Consider the following 15,384-nt stretch of genomic DNA (forward strand, 5'->3'; position numbering starts at 1 on the left):
CTCAAACATCAATAAGCACAGACCATCAAAGGATTGGCCAACATAAGCGCTAACATTAAATTGGATAAATGGCCACTTTCCGTCTCACCCTCTTAAGACACGAAGAAAGCTCACAGGTTCATTCACAGCAACAGGTTCACAGTCTGTTCATTTGCCGTCTGGTATGCTACAAGCTCGAAAGCCTAGTGTTTTTGTTTAAAGGTGCCAAAAACGGCACCTGAGGAGACCACGCACTGCAGAGCAGAGGAGCTACCCACGCTCGATTCGCTCGCGTGCTCTCCTGATTAAAGTTTATTCTCTCTTTCTCTTTCTTTCGCTCCATATAGGTCGACAAAGCCACCGTCTCCTCTTGTTTTTCACAGTGAAAAACGATTTTCATTGCCCAAACTCGAAGATGAAGATGTGACATCCTGTTGTCGACTATCATGTTGATGCTGCATCCAGGATGTTTCGTGCCATCTCGGGGTGCTTCAAACTCATTTTTATTTTCGTCGTCTGTATCGACACAATGCTCTAAATTATAGTATTGCCGTTTTTTCTCAAACACCAACGGCGAGAATACGATTAAGCTTTTTGCGCGCAGTAAATGCACGCCTCTGACATCAAATTTAGGTAGTTTTGTTACGTAAGCGCTTCCCAGTCAACCTTGAAAATCATTGAAGGCAATGTGCTTATTCTAAGGCTCGTTATAGCAGCTCACCGATAAGCTTTACTACAGCGCACGTACGTTACTAAGCAAACTTTCGTTTTTTTTTTTCAGGTCTTTTGAACACTGTTCCAGATTTTGCAACGCGTACTTTGTCGGTGTGGTTTATAAGATTCCCTTGTCATGTGGCAAAGTGTATGTAGGGCAGTCAGGCCGCTGTGTTAACGAGCGCCTTAGAGAACATGAGCGATCCATACCAACAGGCACACGTTCGCATTTGGCTCAGCATTGCAAAACATGCAAGTGCAAACCCATGTTTCGTGATACCACGATTTTGAAGAAGAGCCGTGACACCACCGCCCGAGAGTTATCGGAAGCATTTTTCATTCAGTCATTGGGGTCACAGTGCATTAGTGTGCCTTCCTTAACCTTGTACAGCGCTGAATTTGGTTTTTTGGATTCTGTCGCATGAGTGCACTCTTGGGATCGGATGTTGGTGGCTCCACCGCATGGTGCTCACTGCGCATGTTCCTCTGGTTTGAGCGGTCTATAAAGGAGTGACGCAATAAAATGATGTCAGTTGAGAGTAGCGCCTTGTCCTGTTGTCTTTCTTGTGTCTGTCTTTTTGCGCTAAACAAAGTATTCATGGATTCGCGCCAACTAGCCCGCCAACGCATTGTGCGTACTTTGGTTCTTGTTTTTTTTTTCGCAGTTCCTTTATTGACACATTCCATGAAAACACATTGCACTTGGCATCATCCTTAGCTCCTCCGTGTTTACGAAAAGACGGCTGGAATTGCACTTTCTCCTCGTCTCGCCAAGGTCGCGCGAGTTCGCTTGAAATATTCCCGCTCCATTTCGACAGGGAGAGCGCCGTGAGTCGCACGCCGAAGAGGTCGCGGACCTAACGGTAACGAACGGCTTGGGAGCGCGCTACTGAGCAGCAAGCATCCCCGCAGTGGAAGTGAGCTCAATGTCGATAGCCGCGAGGCGCGGGAATGTACACAGGTGCTGTGAAAACGGTAGTTCGGCGCTTATCGACACAGTGCCTGCCAGTGAAGACGCCGCCGCCGCCGACGAACATAAGAGGACGAGGTCGCTGTGCGATGCTATCGCGTGCGGCGCCACGCAGGAATTCTCAAGAACGCAGCCGCGTAAAGAATTTGTTCGCCCGGATTCGCGCGTTCGCCTTATCCGCTTCTGTTCGCAATGTGCGCTGGTCTCGCACGAAGGAGAAAGACAGAGAAACGAGGTACTAACACTGCAACGAAATGAAAACGTATCCTTCCCCTGCGACGCACTTCCTCCTTCTACATATAATGTTGCATTACCTCTTAGGTGTGCGCGAATATTCGGATTTTCTAGTACGAATAAAATAGTATTAGCTACTCGATATGCATTCGATTTAATAATTCGCTGTTCGAATATGTCGAATACAGTGGACTCCCGTTGATGCGATATCGGTTAATTAGATTTTTCGCTTAATTCGAACACGCTGGAAAAACCTGGTGCAACAATTATACGTCATCAAGAGCACAATTCCTTTATTAACGGAAACATTTCTAACCTTTCTATGGCCACTTTCCTAAACATTAGGCAACAATCGCACCGATAATTACATCGTGCCTACGCCAACTTCCTCTTTGAGATGGTCGCCGCGTGTTGGTGAAGATGACGATGAATGGCAAAGAAGTGGGCGGTGCATTTAAAATAAATTAGAAGAAATGAAGCAATACAGGATAATAATATAAGGGCTGTCACATTGCGTATAGCATATGCGCGAGCGTCACTTTACGTCACAGAGGCAGGAGTTAAATAAGCACGTTTGTAGCATTTCATAACGCGCTTCACGAAAGTCTCGCTTCACACGAATTCCAATATCTGCGCTGGATCTGCAAAGTTCCTTTACTTGGACAATCGCGCCAATAATGGATTCCTTTAAACGACGTGTGGTGTGAGGTGAGGTATTATTTAGCAACACAACACTGTACGATTTACACCTGGCGACGTGCTGTATCTTTTCCGTTACTGTCACGATCATGGTGCACCAGATGCAATCTCATTTAAAAGCTTCCACGCTGCCGCGGCAAGCAGTTACTAACGGCCTTACGTGAATCAGATAGCCTAAGTAAGCCATTTTCGCGGCTTAGATTTCATTTTCATAACAAGTTGGAAATAATTCGGTATTCATTTACATATTCGAAGTTCGCATTTTTCTCGAATATTCGCATTCAAATTTATTCGGAATGGTTGCGATATGAGCACCCCCACGTTTTTCCTCGTCTTGTTCATCTTCTCCTTTGTGATTATGTTCTTCTTTTCATACCTAAGCAGTCGCGCATTCACTAGTGCATCAGCACTATAGTGAGGAAATGTTTCCAGATGTATCTACATTTTCATTTCATGTTTGGTTTACCAGCTACCAAGGAGTGCCACCAACTGGTTTTACTAAGATATATCTGTTTCTCTGCTTTTTCTTTTCTTGTTGTATATCTGTCATAATTGAATATGTGTGTGTAGGAGAGGTTGCATTCGTGAATGATGGCGTCTACTCTAGCCAAACTAGACAGCCAAACATAGCCCGGCTCAAAGAAAGTCATAATACTAAATGTAACTAAATACCTCAACACGCTTACACGTAGTCCACTCACAGTTCAGGCAAATATATTGTACATTACATACGTACAGCGGTATCCCTTTCTTAGGAATACATCACAAGCTATATCAAGTTCATTTACAGTTTCATTAGTATTTCGGGGATACTTCATTACACTGCATCAAATGAATATTTAGAAAATAAAGATTCGTGACAAACAACATGTATATTGTACTGGTAGCTTTCCACAACTCTATTCACTGCAAAAAAAATTCCTCACGTGCTAACTGTTCACTATTGTAGTATAACTGATTACCACTTCTCACAACTTTTTTTTTTTAAGTGAGAGGGGGCTACCTGTTCAGATCGCGCAATTTCCCGCATAGTTTTGTCTCTTTCCGGAAGCATGCTTAGCGCATTGAAACATCTTCCTATTCTGACCAAGAACACGCCGCCTTCCCGTCTCGACCTATTTTGTGTAGACTACATTTTGTTCACGCAGTATTTACACCGCTAGCAGGGGAAGGCAGAAAGGACGAGAAAGCGAATGACGATAAGCGATCGCACCTCGGAATTTATGCGTCGAGTCCCAGTGACGTCACATATATCGATAGCGTCTTTGGGGAGAAGTCGCTGGTTCATCAGCAAAATATGCTTAGTAATGTGACCTTGTTGACCTTACTTTCTGACATTTCTACCGAATGCTGCCATCATAGAAGTCAAACACGATCAAACGTTCGTGGACGCATAGAGCGCCAAAGAAAGACGCTGTCACGAGCAGTGACGTTACACGAGCGATAACTACATAAGGCTCCATCTTCCGGATACCACTTTTAATTTGGTTATGTATGTAGCCGGTGATTCAGATTATGTCTGTGTGGTTGTCACGAGGTCCTGGCGGCCGCATATATTAGCGGTTGCGCTTGTTTTCTATAATTTGTTGTGATGGGTTTCTTTGCGGTGATACAAGAAAAGTTGGGTTTGGTAGAGCAGTTCTCAAGACACTGGCGAGGCTGTTTTTCTGCTTCAACTTTATGAGCAATATCACATAAAACATGGGCGTACAACAGAATACATCATCGAAAAGGCCGCGCTTTAGAGCTGGGACAAAGATACCAGCACGCACGCAAGTTCATTTTCATTACGAATGCGTCTCAATGGGTAGCGCGATTGGTTCGCACTGCACACAGGTCTCATTCTCTCTCTCTCTCTCTCTCTCTCTCTCTCTCTACTCCTTCCCCCCGTGCAGGGTAGCGAACCGACTAACTATTGACCTCCCTGCCTTTCTGTACAACCTTTTTCTCACGCTCTTGGGACGTGAGCTCATTCGTCGTAGCAGTTCGTCGAGGAATGGTCAGTATCTGAAACGGCGTTGCTTCTACGTCGGTTGAAAATGGAAGCCGCGGGGCTTGAGGTTTGCGTAAAGCATTACCTTCTGGTTAATTCGAGCCCCCCCCCCCTCCCTGATCCCCAACGGGGGTCCCTCATGCGCGTAGCGGCTGCTGAAACCTTGGAAACACAAGAAATTCTGCAAACTGCGTTACTGCATTTGTCTCTTTTGAGCATTTAGTCAAAGCCAACGACAGCGTTGATGTTTTTGGACCCCTCGCCGACGGCGACACTGTAAGCAACCTCACAGTTCAACAATGAGGCATCGTTTAATCATGTCGGCGATCTTCACCGCGCGATTATTGATTCGCACTTCAAGAGGAAGAAACAAAAAACATATTGCACACCATTTCAAACAGTAACGAAGTTTTGAATTAGCTCTTTTTTTCACCATTTGTTAATTTGACCTTTCGAATATTTCGACCAACTTTGGCTGTCCCGCCAGGCCAAGTAAATAACGGGATTCAACCGTCCTGTTGCCTCCGGCATAATGAACTGGGAAGTGGAAATCTAGATGCCGCTCCGATTACATGTTTTCACCAGGCTTTAGTCAATTGACCGAGGTTTCAAATATTGCAGATGGAGAGATATTGCGCCAGAAAATTGTTTTTTGTTCGATAAGTACCGCGACTGGAGCGCAACCCCGTGTGCCTCTTCGCTCCGTGGCACTTCGAGCGATAAGGCTGCGCAACCGCGTGCCACTTCGCTCCATGCTCGCGTAAATTTCTAGAGAATTATGGGAAGACAAAGGAAATGCATTGCCATGTTCGAGCTGTCCTGGTAGAAACTTTCTACACATCGCAAACGCACGAATTTCATATGAGCATCACGAACGCGCCGCTCAAAGTCAGGCTTTCAACTTGGTAGGGAAAAATAGAACAAATGAAGACAAGAAAGTTCATAGCGGTATCACCAGAAGCATCTCACAAAAAAAGCTCTATTTGTTGTCGTTGCAGAGTACCAGACTTCCCTGATTGTGTACATTACCTATCGGCGATTGGCCGTGCAAGCTGTAATTTTCATGCTCAAATCGTGCGGCAACGTACGAGCTGCGGACTCTCTCCTCCAGTTACTGTTCTCCGAGTGATGATAGCGCTGCGACTAAAAACAGTCTAAGGGCATCTGAGTATTATGGTACACAGAAGCAAATGCCGCTAGAGAAGCAGTGACAGGGATTTTTTTTTTTTTTTTTTTTTTTTGGTGGGTGTGGGGGGGGGGGGGGGTAGAGAAAGCGTGGGCGACCTTGCTTCCGATTAAAAGTTGGCGCACTCTCGGTTCTATGCAAACGAAGCGTCGCCGATTTAGAAAAGACAACGAAATAAAATCTGCCGTCACCTCCACTGAGAGTTTCGCGTAGAAAGGAATACTGGAGGAAAAGAAAGAAATGGCCACGGGGCGCACACTAAAAGGAAACCCTCGCCAGGGATTGTCTCAGCGATGGCAAATGTGAAGGCATCCGTTATCGTTTCGAGCCACAAGAAAGGAACGAGTGAGAGAACGAGAACGACGACGGGCGATTGATGCCGAGCAGATAGGGTGAAGGAGCTCTGCAGGCGGGAACAGGAGAGAAACGGGCGTTGCAGCGGATGCGCGCGAGCGAAGCTCCCGCGTCGGCCGCGTGACCCTGTGGCGCCGAGCCGCCGCGGTGCTCTATCTATGCAGCCACCGCTCCGCGCGCGCGCGCACTGGCTCACTCGGAAACTGCGCCTGGGCCTCTTGAAGCCGAGCGAACGTGAAGGGCGTGCAGATCAGGCAAGACGCTGGCGCGTCCTTTGTGGGCGCTTTAATTCGGCTCCGAGGGGATTATCCGAGATTAAGCGAGATATGGGTTTTCCCCTTGAGGCTCCTCTTTCCGAGACGCACTTCGCTTCGTCTTTCCTCTCGGTAGACTCCTCTCTTGTCGACGAGGGGCTGGTATAAAAGCGCGGCTTCCGGCTCTGGGGCTCCTACCCGAGTGAAGAGTATCGTCTGTGGTAGCGTCGATCGGTTTTTCGTCTCCCAACATGGCTGCATTCAACGGAGTAAGTTGAGGGAGCGTTCGAGGAATCGCGCTGGGCCGTATTTGTTGTTTGGATCCAACGGCTGTGTTCCACATAAGCAGCTTGCACCTTCTGGATGACAATGCGAAAAACAAGTCGCGAGTGCATTACTTCTAGATCACCTCGTCGCTCTTTGGATATACATATTAGTTGGCGTAAAAAGCCAAGCATTCTTCCGCAGGCGACGTGCCTCCTCGCCTACTTGCTCCTATTTTGGTGATCCCAAGCGCCCTCTGAAACTAATGTACAGTCCAAACTATTGTTTTCTATAAATGAGTTCAATGTAGTAGCTCTAACTCATAAATGCTTCATGAAAATCGTTGCCCACGACAAATTTCTCATGCGTTAAGCTCCTACCGGTTTTGTTTTAAAAAGAACGATCTTCAGTTCCCATACCCCTCCAACATCCCCTCAAACGCGCTATAAACACGGTGCTGCACGTGGGTTATCACTGCTCTGACTTAAGTCATTTCGTTCTCATTCCTTTCCCAGGTGCAGCTTCTGGTGCTGCACTCGCTGGTGTTCTGGTGCGCCGTCAACGCCGGTGGCCTCCACCCGGCCACGGAGGGCTTCTCGCACACCATCGCCCACCCGGACGGCTCGACGCACCACTCCACCTTCATCAGGCACAACACGGACGTGGTGCCGCGTGATCATGACTCTGGCGTCTACGACCCGCACTCGGGACACGTCGTGTCCGTCCACTCGACTGGCCCACACGGTTACAACACCGGCGCTAGCCACGTGGTCGCCTCCAGGCCGCTCGGAGCTTACGGCACCGCTGCATACGGCACTGCCGCCTACGGCGGCTATGGCGCCTACGGAGGTTACGGAGCCTATGGAGGTTACGGAGCCCTCGCGGCGCCGTCCTACTCTGTGGCCGCTGCTCCAGCCGTGTCTGTGGCAGCAGCTCCGGCAGTTAGTGTAGCTCATGCCCCCGCGGTCTCCGTCGCCGCCCCAGCTGCCACGACCGTCGTGAGCCATGGAGCCGCCGTTTATCCAGGACACACGGTCACCGGCATCGGCTATGGAGGTGGCCTCGGCCTTGGCTACGGGGCTGGCTATGGCCTCGGCTACGGTGGTGGTTATGGCCTCGGCTACGGTGCCGGTTATGGTCTGGGCTACGGCGTCGGAACCGTTGGAACCGTTGGAACCGTCGGAACCGTCGGAACCGTCGGAACGGGCGTCGCCACCTACGGAACTGGGCTCGCGACCTACGGCGCTGGCTACGGCACTGGCTACGGCGTTGGCTACGGCGCTGGCTACGGCCTGGGCACCGGTTACGCCCTTAGCGGCCTCGGAGGCTATGGCTACGGCCTGCCAACCTCCCGCACGGTGGTCCAGAGGGGCCCGTACATCAACAACCGAGTCGTGCCCACGGCTTTCGGCGACGTCCACGCGCCACACCACGAGTTCCACCACCACGAGCACCACACCGTGCACCCGACCGGAGGCACCGCTTTCGCCGTCGGAGCCTTCAAGAAATAGGACCACAAGTTCCTCGATGCCGGCGGTGCCATCCCGGGTGGCTTCAAGAAATGGGATGCCTCTAGGCCCGTCGTGTGCTTAAGCGCGGAGAACAGGTGGCCCTGACATGAACAAGTAGCCGGCAAGACGAGCATCGTCGAACAATTCTGCTTCCGGCGTGGTTCCGGTAGCAAGTAGTCACTATAGCAAGGGCAAAGGCGATCTCTACCTTCGAACGGAAAATTGGCGGCCGCACGGTTCCCAGGAACCGATACTTTGAGAAACACACTGAGGAAAGTCCATGAAGCGATGTCAGCTGAACACTGCGAGTAAAAACGCTCTTGCCTGATTGTTTTGTTGTTATCTATTTATGAATAAACAAGGTATTTCGAGTAAAAACACGTTTTAAATCCAAGTGTGGTGTCTTTCCATTCACTTTGCAGTCGTGACATCTCTAGCCTTGGAAAGGTTCATTCACGAGCCCTTGAGAACGGGCCCTGTTGTAGGTGTTATCGGTCATCACCTATTCTCGCGCAGGTCTTATCCTGGGAAACTGAGAACAGCGTGCTGGAAAGTGGCTTCAAAAATACGTAAACCGATGTACAGCCATCTCTCACGTCGCTAGATTCAAATAATTGAGTTTTCTAGAACGCGCATGCATTCCACCAGTGTTAGGGAAACATTCAACCCAATTCACAGAAGTTGAGAATCCTCACAGGCGAAAACAGGTCGCAGACCATTTCAGTGTTGACTGGGCCAAAAACCTTGGAAAAATTCATAAACAAACGCTTGCTACAAAGGACTCAGGTCTGCCGAAACTGAGCTAGAGTCCCACCCGTCCGGTACAGTCACACAGCGATGAGCGACGACTAGCATCAGAAACGTCTCGGCGATGAATTCTAGAGAAGATGAAAGTGGAGCGCCGATGAACGCGCGCATTTCGGGGTATTGCCATGTCATTTTAAGTCGAGTTTCGCGATTTGTCCCTCAGATACGCTGAAGCACAACTCCGCAACAGGTTGCTTTCTTTCCTTGCACAAGAATTAAGCTACGCTTAAATTAAACATTGAGATACATAATGATACATGCGCCACTGACCCGAAGTGGTTGCTTAGTGGCTTTGGTGTTTCGCTGCTAAGCACGAGGTCGCGGGATCAAATGCCGGCCGCGGCGGCCGCATTTCGATGGGGTCGAAATGCGGAAACCGGCGTGTGCTTAGATTTAGTAAAGGCAAGGCGCCGAAAGACCAGGACTCAAGAACAATACAAACCTGTCGTTCCTGTCGTTTGTGTTCTTCTTGAGTCCTGGTCTTCTGCGCCTTGCCTTTACGAATTCAAGCATGAACCAACTAGCCCAAGCAAGAGTTTTACTTAGATTTAAGTGCACGTTAAAGAACCCCAGGTGACCAAATATAATCCGCAGTCCGCCACTACGGCGTGCCTCATAATCAGATCCTGGTCTTGGCACGTAAGACCCCTTAATTTTTTTAACATGCTTCACTGACGAACAACCGGTTTAAATGCGATTGCATGACCTGCGCACAAGGTTCAAAAAGAGCTTTCCCACAAGAAATGCGCCGTTGCTTTTACTAGGCTCTTGCAGGCAGCATAGCTGCAAATTATTACTCGTAAAATGTGTAGACATGCGTAATTTCATTCCACGGAACTGTAATAGCGCGGCGTCACATTTGCAGTAATTTCCCGTAAAAAATACAGACTTTTGTTGTTTTTTCCACTGCACCGCAGAAAATACGCCTTCAGATTTAAATATACTTGCCATAAAAAGCACAGAAGACTCATTTCACTTCATGACACCGCAATGACAGGCTGTCATACTTATAGCCAATTACCCGTAAAAAATACTAGGTTGTGTAATTTCACTCCATGAAACCAAAATGATAAGCGGTCATATTTACAACAATTATAGCATTCTTATTTTTCGTGAATTCTCTATGTTTTTTGATAAATACCTGCTACATTTGTTAGTCATTATTAGAGTATCCCATTTAATCGACAAATGTCCTTTATTAGCTTTGAAGCAGAGCCTTCCTGCTTTTCTAGGTACGAGTTACTTCACAGTTTACTAGTTACACATTTCGCCCGATGTAAGAACATTTAAAAACACCATGAAAAACGTGCCTGGCAATAAAACCAAAGTAACAACATAGGCCAACCTGAAAGTATATTAGCCTTTATTTGAAATATACTTGAAGTCACTATAGCTCAAGAAAGAAGACAGGAAGCAGCATAAACAAATAAACGAGGAAAGTCGACAGAAAAAAAATCAAGTGGAATTGTCTACTGCTGGGCTACAGTGCACCAGTACATACTTATAGCTCTTATTGGCAAGCTATGTTCGTGTATGCGTTCAGAACAACATTCACTGTGTCTAGTAACACACCGGAACTACGCAGTGCAAAAATGCCTTAGCTTACTGCTCTTTCTTAGCAGCAATTCTGCTTCTAAAGGACCCAATAATATACACAAGAAGAAAAGGCAACAGCAAACTTGGTATGTAGGCACCACATACTAACTGCAATGAATGCATGAACAAGCACCTCATTCTGAAATACTGACGAGTGGCGCTTGCATGAGCAGAAATGTTGACGAACTACTATATTAAATTATTGAGAAGGTAGAAAACAACTGGTTTATTGCACAAAACAGTCTTGCTGGCAGTGTTGAAGAAAAAACGGCTTTAGTGGATTCTACACTGATGTCCTTTTTGCAGAACGGCAGGCGGCTTCAGCTGTGGGGCAGAAAATGAACACAGAGTATCAAAAAGAAACTTTGCACATTGTTCTCTCGCTACTTCCCAGCTCACTTAAATTTTTACATTCCAAGAAAGATGCCCGAGATAGAAAAACATACCAACATGTCTCAGTCGGCTTCTCTAATCCGATGCTCAAGATTTAGCGCCTTTTTATTTATTTTTTTACCCCGTGGTTTCGCCTTTGATGTTGTAACGCGACCCGAGTTGATCCAAAGGAGGGCTCTGGAAGGAGATAAACCAAGTAGAAGGTAAACTTGAAGGTAAAGCCGAATTTTCCTAACTTGTGACATAGGCTGCAATGTGGCAACATTTCAGCTCTTGCATAGCAAGCCCGGTAAGAAAATTGACAATCACTTAAGTATGTTTACGTGATTTCATTTATGACTTGAAAACACTTGACTTGAGACACTTGAGAACTGACTTAAAAATGAGAGCATTATGACTTCTTTGATTAATTGATTACATTCATGATACGTGACGTCATACATTGTCATGTGTCCTTGAAAAATCAACCTTAATCCTTGCTCTAATTTGTACCAACCCTAATCCACCTTAATAAACTTTGCTTCACCTTAATTCATTTTACTCCACCTTAAGTCACCTTACTTTAACTTGTACAGCCGCGGCCACGTCTGTGTAGAGCGCGCGAGCACACGGCCTTGCTCTGCGGGCCGACATCGTGCGGCAGTTGCGGGATCTGACTCACTGTCCCCAGGAGCATGCGCGGCCTAATATACATGCAGAACTGCATCGCACGAGTGGCAACGTTGAAACGGGCAGTTGTTTAACCGAATATGTACGCTTCCTCAGGGTGCTCTCGGTATCGCCATGCCAAAAGATTACGCGTTTCAGCTGATAACACGCGCCCGACTCTATCGCTCTTTGGGACATTTTGCGCCCAATAATAGCAATTGCGCGTTGCTCATCCGCTGTGAGTCGGGGAGCCATTGCGAATAAATTCTGCGAAAAGGTTTGACTTCTATGTCTAATATAGGCAGCACGCATGCGATGTTGTCATTTCATTGGCCGATAACATTATGTGGAATTGGTGAAGACAGTTTTTCATATCAAGTGCCCTGACAGAATCGCACACGCTATCACTCACGTGCGCAATTTCCTTGTCATCGCGCGTAGTAAGATGGCGCCCTCGGGTAATGCGCACAACCGGCAAAACACGTGCGCTTACCAACATAATTTCTGGTTTAAAGTTGCGTGCGCAGACCTGCATGTCTATTAGGCCGCGCATGCTCCTGGGCACAGTGCGTCAGATCCCGCAACTGCCGCACGGTGTCGCCCCGCAGAGCAAGGCCGTCTGCTCGCGCGCTCTACACAGACGTGGCCGCGGCTGTACTAACTTTAATTCTATATTACTACTGACGTCATACAAGGCTCTGATGACGTCAATGATGATGATGATCTTCAGTTAGCGCTCGTCCGACAACGCCGGGTTTTCTGCCTGATGGGACATATAATGTTGTCGCATTAAAAAAAAAAAAAAGAATGCGTATTAAAGGCACTACGCTTCACAGATAAACTACAGTCAGCGGACGCTCTGAAAAAATTCACTGACCTGTAAACATTGTTACGCGCTGAACTCTTGGTTAAGCTTCAACGAGGCATCTAGTTTACTTCCCAATGATACAGTGAAGTTGGAAATGCCTGATAAGTCGAGCGAAATTAAAGAGTTCCCTTCAGGTACAAAAATTTTCAATAGCATAGGCGCTTTATCATTATTCCACAAACACGATAGTACATGTTCAAGTTTAAAGAACTGCATTCGTGAACTTTGTTTTTGTGAACGCGGAAAAATGCGACACGTCAATGCAACATAAGCCACAATCTAGCTAGAGCAGGAAGAACAATAGAAGGGTATTTTTTGTAGAATTGCCTCTCGTTGTAAAACTGACGAGCACATACCGCGAGTGCGGCTGCCTGAAACCGACAAATTCTCATGACGTTCCCTAGCGTGACAGGAACGACAAATACAAAAAATCATGGATGTATGCTCCGAGCAACGCACAGGGCTGCATAAGGTAACACAGTGCTGCATAAATAAAAGTAACACAAAACAATTGCGCTATTCTACGTGAACAATAAGACATGGCAGTTAGGTTATACATGGCTCACCGCCAATGATGTCGTCTAGGCACGAAACACCAACGCCCACTTCAGCGAGAACGTGTATTGTACTACAAGTGCACGTGTTTAACATCACTAGCGCAAAGGTTTTTTTCAATAAGCGCAACTCTAAAAACACTATGGAAACTCATAGCGTACTCACCCAACTGCAGCCGCTTAGTACTACATCTTAGATCCTACACCATCCTAGGTCCCCCCAGGTCAAGTGGTGAAACAATACAAACCTGCCACCACCGCTTGCACGCTCGGTCGCTCACTTTTTCAGGAGCAGATATTGCAGTACGCTTCCTGCAGCATTTGTTACAGCGGAGCACAGGCTTGCCAGGGCAGGCGGCGCAACAACTGCGCATTGCGCATGCGCCTTGTGTGGTACCTCCCCCCCGCCCTTGATTTTTGTTTGAGGCATTGCACTCTCATCATTTTGCTCCATCCTTTCTTTCTCCCTCCTCAGGTATCGCGCATGCGCGTGGCTTGATAAACGGAGTTTCGTCGTTTTCTCCCAGCACAGGCATAGTGTTGTAATTTTTACGGGAAAGAAATGCGTGAAACGAAAGGGCAGGGACATATTCGTCCGCAGTATGACGTCTAGTGTGCCCCGCCTGACCACTACAGTCAAGAAACGTATCCATATCAGCACAAACAGTTTTAAACGTGGCACTGTCCATTAATCTTGCCACCGAAATCTGTCATTGCTATTCCTGAACCACCTGCGCATGCTCAGAGTGGAATCCGATGAGAGAGAGAGAAAAAAAAATGGAGAAGGAAGGGGGTGAGAAAGGGAAGGGATATAGCAGGGATGTCAACTAGATGCACGTTCTATTGGATACCTCACGCGGGGGGGGGGGGGGGGGAAGGGTGTTGAGGGATGAAAAGAAAGAAAACACGCGAGTCCAGCGTAATTTTGGAATGTAAATAGCGCGAAGCGTCTTTAACTTAACATAGCAGCAGTAGCGGGTGACACGAATGCAGCTTCGTCGCCTGTAGCTGTTAGCTGTATGCCTCACAAGGACGAAGGTGACGTATGATGCTTCTCAAGGCAATAACGTTGTTGACGGGTGTACGCACAGAGAAGTACGACACATATTTAAGCATATCTAAGGCATATCCATACCCTTCCTATCACAGTAGCACATACCAATCACGCGGGACTGTCCCAGAGTGGCCGCATGCTCAGTTGCACGTACCCACTGCCCAAGTTTTCTTCTGTTCGGGCACGTAGGCAGCAGCACGTATACCGAGCGGCTCCTAAGTTGTCCGCTAGTAGGCCAAAAAGCAGCCAGCAGCAAGTTGTCTATTTATATATATATATGTATGTATGTATGTATGTATGTATGTATGTATGTATGTATGTATGTATGTATGTATGTATGTATGTATGTATGTATGTATGTATGTATGTATGTATGTATGTATGTATGTATGTATGTATGTATGTATGTATGTATGTATGTATGTATGTATGTATGTATGTATGTATGTATGTATGTATGTATGTATGTATGTATGTATGTATGTATGTATGTATGTATGTATGTATGTATGTATGTATGTATGTATGTATGTATGTATGTATGTATGTATGTATGTATGTATGTATGTATGTATGTATGTATGTATGTATGTATGTATGTATGTATGTATGTATGTATGTATGTATGTATGTATGTATGTATGTATGTATGTATGTATGTATGTATGTATGTATGTATGTATGTATGTATGTATGTATGTATGTATGTATGTATGTATGTATGTATGTATGTATGTATGTATGTATGTATGTATGTATGTATGTATGTATGTATGTATGTATGTATGTATGTATGTATGTATGTATGTATGTATGTATGTATGTATGTATGTATGTATGTATGTATGTATGTATGTATGTATGTATGTATGTATGTATGTATGTATGTATGTATGTATGTATGTATGTATGTATGTATGTATGTATGTATGTATGTATGTATGTATGTATGTATGTATGTATGTATGTATGTATAAACACGCGCACAGCATTCGCCCCATTCTAAGCTCTCCCATACCCTTCTTTCCGTGTGACCGGTTTCCCACACTTCATGCACATATACTTTTTTTTTCACTTTAACTCTCCTAATGCTAACGCATTAAAAGAAGGAGGACACTGAGAGTGTGCACAGTCGTCGCACACTCTCAGTGGCACTACGCTGTGCGCTCCGTATGTGTTGGCCCTTGGTGACAACGCACCTAGAGAACTATTATCGTCTTTTCATGGCACCTTCAACCATATACGACGGCGCAGGCCTTGGTCAAGTGTTGCAAATAATACGGCCTTTATTCAGGCTGCTTTGTAC

The 15,384-nt window shown here is 46.5% G+C and overlaps 1 protein-coding gene across 1 annotated transcript; it reads left to right on the top strand.

Moving 5' to 3' along the window:
- The first annotated feature begins 6,598 nt into the window (after positions 1-6,598).
- On the top strand, positions 6,599-8,534 carry LOC142584437 (uncharacterized). The gene is made up of 2 exons (XM_075694588.1): positions 6,599-6,652; positions 7,163-8,534. Exons 1-2 carry the CDS (start codon positions 6,635-6,637, stop codon positions 8,156-8,158), a joined length of 1,014 nt encoding a protein of 337 aa, XP_075550703.1. The 5' UTR covers positions 6,599-6,634; the 3' UTR covers positions 8,159-8,534.
- Positions 8,535-15,384: the final 6,850 nt, after the last annotated feature.

This window comes from Dermacentor variabilis, chromosome 6, assembly GCF_050947875.1.
Source record: "Dermacentor variabilis isolate Ectoservices chromosome 6, ASM5094787v1, whole genome shotgun sequence".
NCBI classification, from domain to species: Eukaryota; Metazoa; Arthropoda; class Arachnida; order Ixodida; family Ixodidae; genus Dermacentor; species Dermacentor variabilis.